The sequence below is a fragment of the Neltuma alba genome, unplaced genomic scaffold (genome assembly GCF_004799145.2).
Source record: "Neltuma alba isolate B1F8T4 unplaced genomic scaffold, ASM479914v2 tig00010779_pilon, whole genome shotgun sequence".
NCBI classification, from domain to species: domain Eukaryota; kingdom Viridiplantae; phylum Streptophyta; class Magnoliopsida; order Fabales; family Fabaceae; genus Neltuma; species Neltuma alba.
In genome coordinates this window covers 6,365-18,900 of record NW_021635598.1, presented here as the reverse complement: position 1 = coordinate 18,900, position 12,536 = coordinate 6,365, and the positions used below count along the sequence as shown (strand labels likewise).

Genomic DNA, 12,536 nt, shown 5'->3' with positions numbered 1-12,536 from the left:
TAAACTATTTGAGGGGGGGAACTTAGGTGTGTATTTTGACATTTACAAAAAACTAGATTTACATGTAATAGCATTGATGACAATCAATAATTTTCTACATACTAAATATTTGTACTATTTACATTTGTAAATATTTCTTTGTACACAACATTTGTTGTAGTTCTCTTCAAACAACCATCTTTATCATCAACAACAATCCTCAAACCATCCATGCTCTTTACTCTGGATAACACGACATATGGCTGTCCATGACTGAAAACAGGCTTAGGCAAATATAGACCAACATGCCTTAATGATTGGCCTTGACTTTTGTTGATTGTCATTGCAAATGATAACATTATTGGGAATTGCCTCCTTTGCATTTTAAACGGCCAACGACTTTCAGAAGGATTCATATCCATTCGATGAATTAGAACTTTTTGGTTGGGTTTTGACCCATTCAATGTTATGGCTTCAATCACGCTTTGTCCCATATGAGATATTAGAAGGCGTGTCTCATTACACAGACCTGAAGCTTGATCTATGTTTCGCAATAGCATAATTGGTGCTCCTACTTTCAAGTGTAACTTGTGTGGTGGCATTCCAGAGCATGTAATACTATTTAAGAATTCTGTGGTATAGAGGCTGTCCATTGTATCACTTTCTTGACCAGATTTGCACACATAATCACAGCTGAGGAACTCAAATGATTCTCCTGGTAACAAAGAACACACGTAGTGATTTATTCGATCAACCATTTCAATTGTTGGGGCCAAGATTGCTCTATCATTGAAGTATTCACTAGAAGCTAAATTATGAAGGAGATTTGTGTATGTACTATCCACAATCGCATGAAGTGGGTTGTTATAATTTGTGAGCAACAACTCTTTAGGGATTTCAACTTCTGTAACACCATCACTTGATTCACCTAATTTTCCATCACCAATATGTAGCAACCAATTGAAAACCATTCTAACTTTTCTTTATGACTGGGAATAGCAGTTGAAGTCAATCGTATGTTCTTTGTTAACTTCAAAATTCTACAATGATTCCATAAGTATGAGGAATTAATTGAAGCATTAACAATTATAGCTCTTGTACCTTTTGGTATGACGGAAGAATTTGACGAAAATCACCACCCATGACAATGCATTTACCACCAAATGGTGCATTAGAATGCATAATATCCTTAACGTTCTATCAAATGCTTCAATACAATACCTCTGAACCATCGGTGCTTCATCCCAAATGATTAACTTTGTGGACTTAATCAGATTTGCTAGTGCTGAGTTTTGCTTTATCCCACATACAGAAGACTCTGTGATTTGAATGGGGATTGCAAACCTTGAATGTGCTGTTCTGCCAGATGGTAATAATGTTGCAGCTATTCCACTTGATGCAACTGGAAGTACAATTTCACCTTTTGCACGTAATGTTGTTATCAATGCATTCCAAAGAAATGTTTTGCTGTTCCACCATACCCATACACAAAGAAAAACCCACCGTCAGATAGATTAACTGCGGACAATATGATATTATATATAAGTAGTTGCTCATCATTCAAACTCTGGGAAAGTGTATTAGCTTCCTCTGATAAGGCTTGTCTATCATAACTCAATTCTTGCAGTATGAGATGGTTGTGTAGATCAATTGTTGCAGTTTCTGTTGGTAACGGTAATGAAGGAAATTCATGTAGACTTTTCCCATTTGCATGAAGTAGATTATCAATCTCTTTCAAAGCAGCATTCTCTTTTTCAGATAGAGAGATATGGATATCTACAAAAGACAACCAACCAGTAATATAAACATGAATATTCTCCATAGATAAACATACTTTGTATAAAATATAAATTAAAGTTATCGAACCTGATGAGACTGGATCATTATAAGATATGTAAAATAGATCTTCTGAGAGTAGCTTTGATGTTTCCTTCCATACAATGTCAGGTTGTTGTAAAGAACAACATAATAACATGCTTACAAAGAGCCTCCTTAATTGAATTCCAGATGCCCATATGGCTGCTTCCTTGATTGCAGTAATGTATTCATTATCATCTTGTAAGAGTCCCAGAGCAAAACATGCAGATTTGAAAGTATCATGAACCATACCATCAACAGTTTTGATATCATCAAATAAGGTGGGACCCCTTATAGTAGTTAGTAACAATCTAAGATAATATAATTCTCCAGATGATGGTGACACATGTGTGATCCTACCAACGGCAAAACCTCTTTCTCGCTGTTTCCATTGACGTTTATCTTTTTGGTAGATGTAATAATTAGGAAATTCAGCATATGTAAGAGTTGAAGCCAACCCGCCATCTTTATTGATTTTCATCCAAGCCAACAAATTCTTGGTTTTTCTAATAACTCCGCAACATCATCAGTATTAGAATAAATCACATATTGTTGATTTGGTAGATGAAAACTCAATCTTTCAACAGGAGGAAAACGATGATGGACATCAAATCCAAACATGCGCCATGATGCTTCACATGCAGAGATATACCTACAATTGTAATATTGTTTTATTTCATCAATCACTTCGTCTTGATTGTTGTCCTTATCAAATATAGTAGCAACAACTCTATCATTGCCTTTGCTAATATATTTAAATAAGTATTTAATCGAAGTAGATTGATTGCATTTCTCAACATTTATATGTCCTTGAAACATGCACAATAATGTAGCATTATATGGAACAACATAATGATTATCTAAAGGAACACCTTTAACTTCAATTGTTCTTCCATCATTCTTTCTTCTATATGTTGGATAACCATCATCATCAATTGTGGTATTATCATTGAATTTTTTTGGGGAAATACTTGCCACATTTCTTGTCTTTCATGCATGGTGATTTTGGGTTAACAGCTCCACATGGACCATGAATCATGTATTTCTTAACCAAATCATATAAAAGAGGTGAAGAATGCTTATCTGGAATCTCTGCTGAAATAACTTTGTCAATGGCATCCGGATCATTGATCTTATCATTTGGATCAAGAAATAATAATATATGTGCATGTGGCAACCCTCGTTTCTGGAATTCAATAGTATATACCTCTGTAAAAATTAAGATTGGTTAAAACAAATTATATAAATAAATTTTAAATTTATATAAATATTTTACATGTTTGACGACATTACAAAAATAATAAACACTAACCTGCACGTATTGTTCCAAAAATCTTCTTTTCCCTTAATGTTTTCATCAATGACCGTAACTTCATTTTGAAAACTCTAGTCAATATATCCGGACGATCTGAAGGATTTACTTTATCTTGTTGACAAAGCCTTGTGATTTCTGGCCATGCTGGATTGCAAGTGAATGTTATAAATATATCTGGATAGCCTGCCCATCTACATAATGCCATAGCATCTTGATAATTTTGCAACATATATCTTGCTCCACCAGTAAATGATGAGGGTAATATAATACGTTTCCCAGTAAGTGAAGCATTCCTCTCACCACTTAAAACAGCATCAGATAATCCTTGGTACAAATCAGCTCTAAGTTCTTTTTGATGAGTTCTAACCCAAAGCAATCTTTGTGACTCAATCATAGTGTAACCATCCACAATGAATTGTTGAAGTAATCTTGATGCATGTAACAATATTGACATCTCGTTTTCTCTTCTCATAAGTCTGTATGTGAAAAATTCTCGTATGCTTAACCTTTTTCTTGACTTTGTAACTGGAAGAGTTTCTTCTCTGTGTTCAATATCATCTCTGTATCCATCTTCACCATAAGGAAACAACAGAGGATATTGTAGAGGTAAATATGCTGGATGTAATTCATTAATTCGCTGTGGTGTCCCTGATTGCTCTTCTATAATAATGTCCCTGACATTGAACATAATATCTATGTCACCGACAATCAATGCTGCAACTTCAGAAGCACAGGGAAGATTGTAGGTTCGCCCATCATTTGCCCTTGAACTCATCAAGCATAATCTCAAATTTTGACGGTGTTCTGTACTTAAAAATTGTGAAGCAAAACGATATTGTTGTACAAATGGATTAACTTCATCCAATTGAGTCTTTATTTGTGCAACAATTCTTCTATCAATTGTTGATTCCTTTGGTGTTTACTGGAAAAAAGATAAATATGAAGTTCATAAATTTAAATTTATGAATAATAAAAATTCAAATGATAAAATAATAAAAATGTAGTAGCAAGTAATACCTGACAGCAGCAACTCTGTTTGAGATCTCATTGTCAGTATCAAATATGTATAGTTGTGAGTACACTGGTTGTGAACCTTCAATTGGTAATAAGCTGCCAATATTATGATAATTTTGTCCAGACAATATGAATGAGTAAGGACCTCCACCGGAATTTTTAGAATGATCAATCTTTCCTCCCATAGACGTGAAAGAGAACATGTTATTGTACTGCCTTATATTTGTATGAAAATTCTTTGAGTCTGCGGTATCCTTTTCTAGAAATAACTTTTGGAAGAGAACAGGCGGTGCCTTCAAAGGGGGTAGTACTATTTTGCCTTTCATACAACACATTGAAAATGTATTAACCACCCTTTTTTTTATTATCTTTCTTCACTCTTTCATTATACCAAAGTAGGGCTCCACAGAATTTGCATTTATGTATTGGATCTCCCTCATCAATGTATGCTAATAAAAGATAAGAAGTGAATTAGTTTTATGAGGAATAAATTATGGCGTGAAGATTCAAATTTAAAGGAAATAAGATTACCTTCATAATTAATGTCATTCTGGAAACATGTTCTTCTGGTACTATGATCTAAATCAGAATTACTACCTGAGTGGCACGTATCAAAATATGGTCATATTTAACAAAACTATCATATATACTATAATCCATACATGTACACACACACATATATGTGAAAATATGAAATAATAACAAATATAACAGCAAAATTACACGTAGTAACCTGCAACATTGTCAGTGTTTGGAAAATAATCTTCACAATCATCTCTATCGCTAGCATCAATCATCAGATGAATGTCCTTGTAATATTTTTCTTGTGGTGTGAAATCTACAAGAAAAAAGGAAATTACCATCTATGTACAAAACTCCCATCATGACTTTTGTAAATTGAATTAATTATAGGGAGAATGAAAAAGAACAACCAAGAGGGAGTGATATTTATGGAAAGAGATGATAACAATTAAATTTATTTAAAAGAACCAAATATTGAAGTATAAATTTAAAAGCACTATATTGTCCTTATCCAAACGTTCTACACTTTCTTCTATATTTTCTCCTACATTTTATTTTTAAAACTAATATCAATTAATAAAATTCACTAAATTAAACGGACTTTCTTTCACAATTTACAACATGTGTAAAAATCAATGAAAAGATATGCAAAAAAATTTTAGTCAAGTAAAAATCAAAGTTTTCTATTGTTTAAAAGAAAATTATTTTTAAAACCATTGTAGATTTTAATTAAAATTAAAATATTACATAAAAAATGAAAACTTTAATTTTTATATCACCGAACAATATTTATATATTTTTAATTGATTTTTACATAACTTGTAAACTTTAAAGGAAATCAGGTTGAGTTTAGTGAAATTTATTAATTTGTACGTTAATGATATTTATTCAAGTTATCTGTTATCAAATATACTTTATTGGAGAATAAACATCTGTTACATCTAAACCCATGTGCTTTATGTAATTGTTAATATTCAAACCAATAATACCTTGCTCTGTTACATACATTAGAAACGAATGTGACTCTTAATATGTTGTTTGAAATTAATTTCATTGACTAACCTTGCTGTAGATTACTTGTCTTTCTTCTTCTACATGGAGGTTTGTTGACATCATTATTTTCCAGACCTCTATTCCTAGCACTTTTTCGGGTTAGAGGTTGCACTCCAAAATGTGGTCTTTTATGGTTGACAAATTGAAAGTTGGAAATGCCTGTGTCATACAAATATAGGATTAAATAGAATTATTGGTAATAGATATTGAAACATAACACATACCTGTGAGCATATTCCTTTGAAATCTGTCTGTTAGATTGGAAGATACGTTTGTTATATCTTGCAGCATAATAGGTTTTTTTCTTTCTTTGTGTAGAACATCAGTGGATGATTGAGTATTGATATCATCTAAAACGTCGCCAAAACCCTGATTTTTTTCAACTCCCATATAAGTATGTGAGTCTTCTTTATTGTTTCCAGCAGAAGATGAACTCGAACAATGGGTTTCAGCTAAATTGATTAATCCTAATAAGAACATAGAAATTAGGACGTGATAAATAGAACATAATACAGGAAATAGGAACATATGTCTATAATTATCCTTATCATAAGAATTTCTTTTTCATGTGTAAAGATAATACTTGACGAAAAGCATCCATTAACATATGATCCATTGCCCATGGATGGTGAAGATGATGTTACGCATTTATCGCTATATCTGTGGGTAGATTTCAAATGGAGCTTGCGCTCAAATATATTACTGGAAGACATGGGTTTAGAACATACAAGCTATTCTAATATTCGAGCAATAGTAGCATCTAAAATGAGAGGCAAACAACTTTGTTTTTAATGCAATAGAAACAGGTATGTGTATGTTCTTTTATATATATATATATATATATATATAAAAGACGATGTTGATGTTGATGAATAGTAACAACTTTCTTGACATTAGTTTATAACCATTGGATAGTTTTATTTCAATCCGACTCCTTCAATCTCATTGGCTACTTCACTGTCTATCCATGCCATTCCTTTTATTAAATATTAATTTTTCATATACATATTACTAAGTGAACAGCACTAACACTGTACAAAATTGATAGCAAATGTGTGGGAAATTGATGGGAAGTAACTGTGGCAAATTGATGGCAAGTGACTGTGGAAAACTCATGGTATTCACTTCGACGTTGTATCCGTGCCGTCAAAATAAATGTTGCAGCATTATATTATCTTATAGAACAATTCTAATTATTATATATACTATATGCTTGTGCAGACCGAATAAAGATACTTTGATAGCAAAACCAAGATCTAAATTTTATTTCATTTTTATTATTCATTAGAGATACTAATTTTGGTCTTAAATATAAGACCTATTTATTATATTTATTATTTTTCTGTAAATTATCCCTATGAGTACTCTCTGAACTATAATCAAATACAAGAGCGAGGGAGGATTATGTTTAAAGAAGATGATTATGGTGTTTTAGGAAAAACATGTCATATTTTTTATAATTAACTAATTTATCTAACTTTCTTAATATAATCAAATTAGTTAAATAGGTTTTATATTAAAGATCGGAGGAGTAACAAATAAATATTTAATCCTATTACAATACCAAAAAATATGTTTCATAAGTTTTTAAGCTTTATATGAAGTTTGTGTATTTATTTTCAAATAGCTCATAAGATATGAGTTTTATTCCGCAAGCAAAAGAAATTGCATAATTCATTTCAACATTTGTTGTCAATGGATTCTGTATAACGTATCCTTAAATATAATCCTGATTGTTAAGAGGATGTGTCCTCAAGATCTGAAATATACATTTATATGTGTGTGTGTGTCATCAATATAACTTCAAACTTTTTATAATCTGGATATTCAAATAAGATAAAGTGAATGTTTAAAATTTCAAGTAAAAAAATAAAACATCATTTTTTGCCACCCAATAATTGTTTTAAGCTAAAATTAAAATATAAAAATGTAATTAGCCTATTAGTCTGAATTTTTATGGGAAAACAGTAAAGTTAAAGTGAATCCCCGTATAAATTGTATTTTATACTAATATTGTTCCCACAATAACCTATATGATGAAGTCAATCATTTCCAATATATTGTCCTAGATTCAAATAATTCATAAAGATACGAAATAAATCATTAACTTGAGATGAGAGCAACTGAACCATGAAAATACAACACAAACGTAAACTACTTTGATTAAATAGAAACTTACAAAGGTTCATAATGACACATACTAAGGTAAACCACATAAATGATACAAACACAACTTCATCACAGAACTAACTAAAAGGAAATACAAACTTCCAACGACAACAGACAGAACAGCCACACAAACAACTTTTAAGAACTGCAAAGGATAAGTAATACACTTAACACATATAATATTGGACAAGACACCCATTATCTGTTACACTACTTCTCCAACTTGATAGTTTTCACATGCTTCTGTTCATTACTTGAGCTTGATCCAGTGTTAGTACCCTCAGCAATAGCATCCTCAACATTCTTCCTCATGACGCTTCTTTTTCTCCCTTTAACTGGAGGAGCTTTAACACGGTTGACCATATTTGAAAGTGTGACATCCTCTTCAGCAACACATTGTGAAACTAAATCTTTCTCCGCAATTAGAGGAACTCCTTGAGTAACATTCATATGTTCCTGACTTTGTTCCACAGCAGGTTGTGAATACTGAATAAAGCATGATCAACATAATTTATAAATATCAGAACAATTGATGGTATTTAAACATATAAATCAGAATTTGAAGGGTCCTTAATTTCCTCAATCTGCTCACAAAATAGTGCATTTAAATGGTGAATATATCTTACAATATGTAAAAAATGATTTAATCAAATTAAACAAATACCTCAATGGATGCCTCAGTAAATTGATCCATTAAATCTTCACATAAATGATATTGCATTACACTAAATTGGATTCATTTATTGTAGTCATTCAGTTTAAGAGTCAACAACATCTTTCCAACAGGATTGTCCAGATTTTTGGGGAAATCAACTTCCTCAGGATCCTAATCCATCACAAATCCTTCAATCAGATATAAGGTTTCAATTTTAATCAGGCTAAATCAATCAACATTATTTTATATTTCAGTATACCAACAAATTAGTAAACATATCATATATCAAATTATAAGGATTGTTATACCTCATCTAGAATAACCTTCAACTCAGCGGCTGAATTTTTAATTAACTCAACTGCAAGTTTATCCCAGAATATTATTGAAGCAATTCCTGTCTCATCTTTCACAGTGTAATGAAGCTTCATCCTAAAAACATAAACAAAGTAATACATAAGGTAGTTTATATACTGAAATATCTAAGAATGCATAAACTACCATTTTTAATCAGTGCAAAATATACTTGTGGTCAATAAACTCTGGTTTCTTCTGACATGATGGGCATATCCAACTCTCATTCTCTAAACGAAGCTTTGTACCACACTTGGAGCAACCTTGATAGATCCAACCATATCTGGTCTCTAACTTTTGAATAATGCACCTAATGACAAAAGTTTCTCCCTGACATACAAATGTACAAAGTTATACTGATTAAAATAACTTATACAATATTGGATTTATAAATTATAAATTAGATTTAGATAGTATAACTATCATAAACCTTACTAACCATGGGTTGATCTTTTATGTTTGATATAGCAATCGGGCTTTGGTTGCAATTGATGCTAGTACGTGACTGTTGACTCAGTGGAGTTAGTCGGGCTGGCTAAGGAAGGACAAACTTGGAGAGCCATTGTCTTTTGAACTATAATATAATAAACAACAAATTAATTTATATAATCAATTAAGCGATTAATTGAGCAATTTGATTGAATTGATTGAGTTTATTTGTTAGTTTTGCAAACCTATCAATCATTAGTTGCACTTCCTTGATGGGTGGGTTGAAAAACACCCTTGTGGCATTAAAAGAATTGCAAACCTATGTTGTTCCTATATTTAGATAAGTGATGGAAGAAATAATAATTAGTCACATCCAATAAATCTTGAGAACAAAAAGTATTCTATATATAAGGTCATTAAAGATTATGATATATCTTACCATCTTCTGAAAAACCAACCCTAGCCAGGTTTAACAACACCACAACAGGTGTCTGTGTATTCTGGAGCTGAGACATGAAAGCATCGCTGGCACATTCATCAAATAATATACATTCTACATTGATTCCACTGAAATGCATGAACATGAATTATCAATTATCATCATTAGTATCTACATAAGTTGTTGCACAGTAAAGGGAAAAAAACCAACAAAAGTTACTGAAAGGTTCTGTACTCAATGTCACTCAGCACCATCCTTAATTTATTCTTGGTTTCATTGTCCCGCCGATATTCTTCAAGAGTGCCAATTGATTTGACAAATGCTAAAACGTCTGGAAAATACAGCAACACATGAAGTGTCAATAATTCAGTAACAACATAATGATAATACTATTATTAAAATGAATGAAAATGATGTCAAATACCTATCAAGTATTCAATATTATGCTTCTCATTAAGTTTCTCTATCTCAGCAAGTGGAAAGAAAGAGTAGGAATAAGATGGCACAATGGCAATTTTCTCAGCAACATGTGTTCGTGGAGTTATGGTGATCTTGAAAGGATTAATGGTAGCTCTATATTGGCTAACATTAGTAGAGACCTCAAAATTAGCAAAGAAATAAGTCTCTCCTTCAATAATACTGTGGCGAAACTTGTCATGTAAACTTTTGGTTAGAACACTTGCTTGTGTTTTATCCCCCTGTAAAAAAAATAATGATTTCCATTGAACTAAAGCATTAGTATTAGTAATTAGTAAATATAAGTAAAAAAACCACAAGTGACATATGCAATTTGTTAATATTTGTAAAGATAAAGAGACCTCTTTGTCTAATAGAACCATTGTCACGCAGAAGATATCAGCAGATGATCCCTTATGGAAGACATTCCATTTCCTGAAAACTCTTGCAATTATGTGCCACCTATCGGTTCCATCATTCAAATGTCTTAGGAGTGATATACGTGGCATCTTCAATAAAACTAAGAAAGTGTGATGAAAATAAAAGGTTGAAGATTGAAAGACTCTTAAAATAGAAATTCAAAGTGTTTCAATGGTGAGCATGCATGAAGGAAGTAAGTTACATTTATACACAAGCATGGCATTGTAAAAATGAAGCGGGAAAACAAACCACTAAAATTCAATCAAAAATACATGTTTTTCGGGATAATATGAGCGGGAAGATATAATGATACTAAAAATAAAAAACTGCAAGTACTTCAATGGTCAAAAATGTTTCAGAATAACTTCTACTGCTATTCATAGGTAGAGAAGGAGGTTATATTTACATAGATGTCAAGCAAGATATTGTTAGAAGCAAGAAGCTGTACGAAAGATATCTTTAGATGAGCAGGTTGAAATGATGATTCAGAAATAATAGACACAGTCCCTACTTACATCATGTTAAAATACTGCTTTCATCTCCTTTTGAGTAGGATGTCATTCAATAGATGTGTTATATAAAATTGTATTGCAGTTTGTACAAGGGAGATAAATGATACAGCTGAATAATGCAAATAGTGAGTTTGGAGGTGTGGTCCAATAACAATATAATCCGTAGCTCAAAAAGAGAAAGGCCTCAAACTTTGTATTAAATTTGTATGATGTAGCGGACAATAATAATAATGATATTCAACTTTTTGACCTTTGAGGCTCAAAGCTTATCTCTTCCCTGTGAAAATGAAACTAAGAGAGAATTTAATATTTCATGATTTGCCTCGTCATACCAAGGTCCCTGTCTTCCTCTGTTTCCTCTGTCAATTTATCCACTAGGTGCAATTTTTTTTTATCTATATTTGCCATTGTCAAAATTATTTTTTTTAAAAAAAAGTACAATCCCTTCAAAGTCCAATCTCAAATCGTCCAACAATATTCTCAACTCACTACATTTTAACTCAGGATGTTTACAAAAGTTTACAAAACTATTCGAGACTTGTCTCACAAATTGCGAAAATCTGACATCTATCAGCTATAATGATGCTTTTCTTAGCTGTTCTTCATGTGTTTGATTGTTTAAAAAGGTTAGTATCTCACGACCTTTTCCCCCATTGAATTGATTCTGCATTTACATCCTCTACATTTTACTTCAACTTTACTTTTCTTTTTTTTTTATATAGAAAAAAGAAAGAAGAGTGTGAGAAGCAGACTAATCAGGGATTATACAGTCCAAGAAAATCAATCGTACTCTGTACAGAAAAATGAGCAGGCAGAAATGGTTATCAGTGAAGATCTATGAGAGAAGATTTTTTACAAGCAAAAGGCCATACCGACGATATGTTGAGGTATGCAACTTTAAATGGTTCAGAAAGAACAAAGACTCACCTCCCACTGATAGTAGCTGAAATACTACTTTCATCTTGGAATGAGCAGCATGTCAACTCAATTGATATGGTAAATAAGTAACCCATTAAGTAAAAAAGATATTATTATAGGTTGGCATGCGTAGTTTGAGAACTGAATAGATACAAATGTGAAAGTAAAGGACAACTAAGCACAAAGAGTACTAAATAAATACAATGAAACAACTTTAAAGCAGTTTGTTGAATTGAGGACTAAGCACAAAGAGTAACTAATGATTTATGTCGGATAATAAAACATAAGATCATATATATGAAACATAATGTTCATTTAAACTAAAATGATAATGATTTATATGAAATATAATGTTAATTTAAACTAAAATGATAATTTCAAGATCATATATATCTTCAAATGTAAATGTAGATAACATAAATATACCTGTCAAGTACATTCGCATCA

The 12,536-nt window shown here is 31.7% G+C and overlaps 1 protein-coding gene across 1 annotated transcript; it reads right to left on the bottom strand.

The window, feature by feature from the left end:
• Positions 1-8,119: 8,119 nt before the first annotated feature.
• LOC114758973 (uncharacterized) lies at positions 8,120-10,748 on the bottom strand. The gene is made up of 8 exons (XM_028948070.1): positions 10,602-10,748; positions 10,208-10,481; positions 10,003-10,114; positions 9,803-9,911; positions 9,088-9,245; positions 8,873-8,993; positions 8,694-8,735; positions 8,120-8,395 (listed from the first exon to the last, which is right to left on the bottom strand). Exons 1-8 carry the CDS (start codon positions 10,746-10,748, stop codon positions 8,120-8,122), a joined length of 1,239 nt encoding a protein of 412 aa, XP_028803903.1.
• Between the last annotated feature and the right edge of the window lie 1,788 nt (positions 10,749-12,536).

Bases quoted from the DNA above. Each gene is read 5' to 3' on its own strand.
- LOC114758973 (XM_028948070.1), bottom strand. From the start codon at position 10,748: ATGCCACGTATATCACTCCTAAGACATTTGAATGATGGAACCGATAGG. The intron at 9,246-9,802 runs GTTGGTTTTTCA...TTTGTATGTCAG, and splicing joins TGTTGTTAAACCTGGCTAGG to GGAGAAACTTTTGTCATTAG. The intron at 8,396-8,693 runs GTTGGAAAGATG...TGCTTTATTCAG, and splicing joins CCAAAAATCTGGACAATCCT to TATTCACAACCTGCTGTGGA.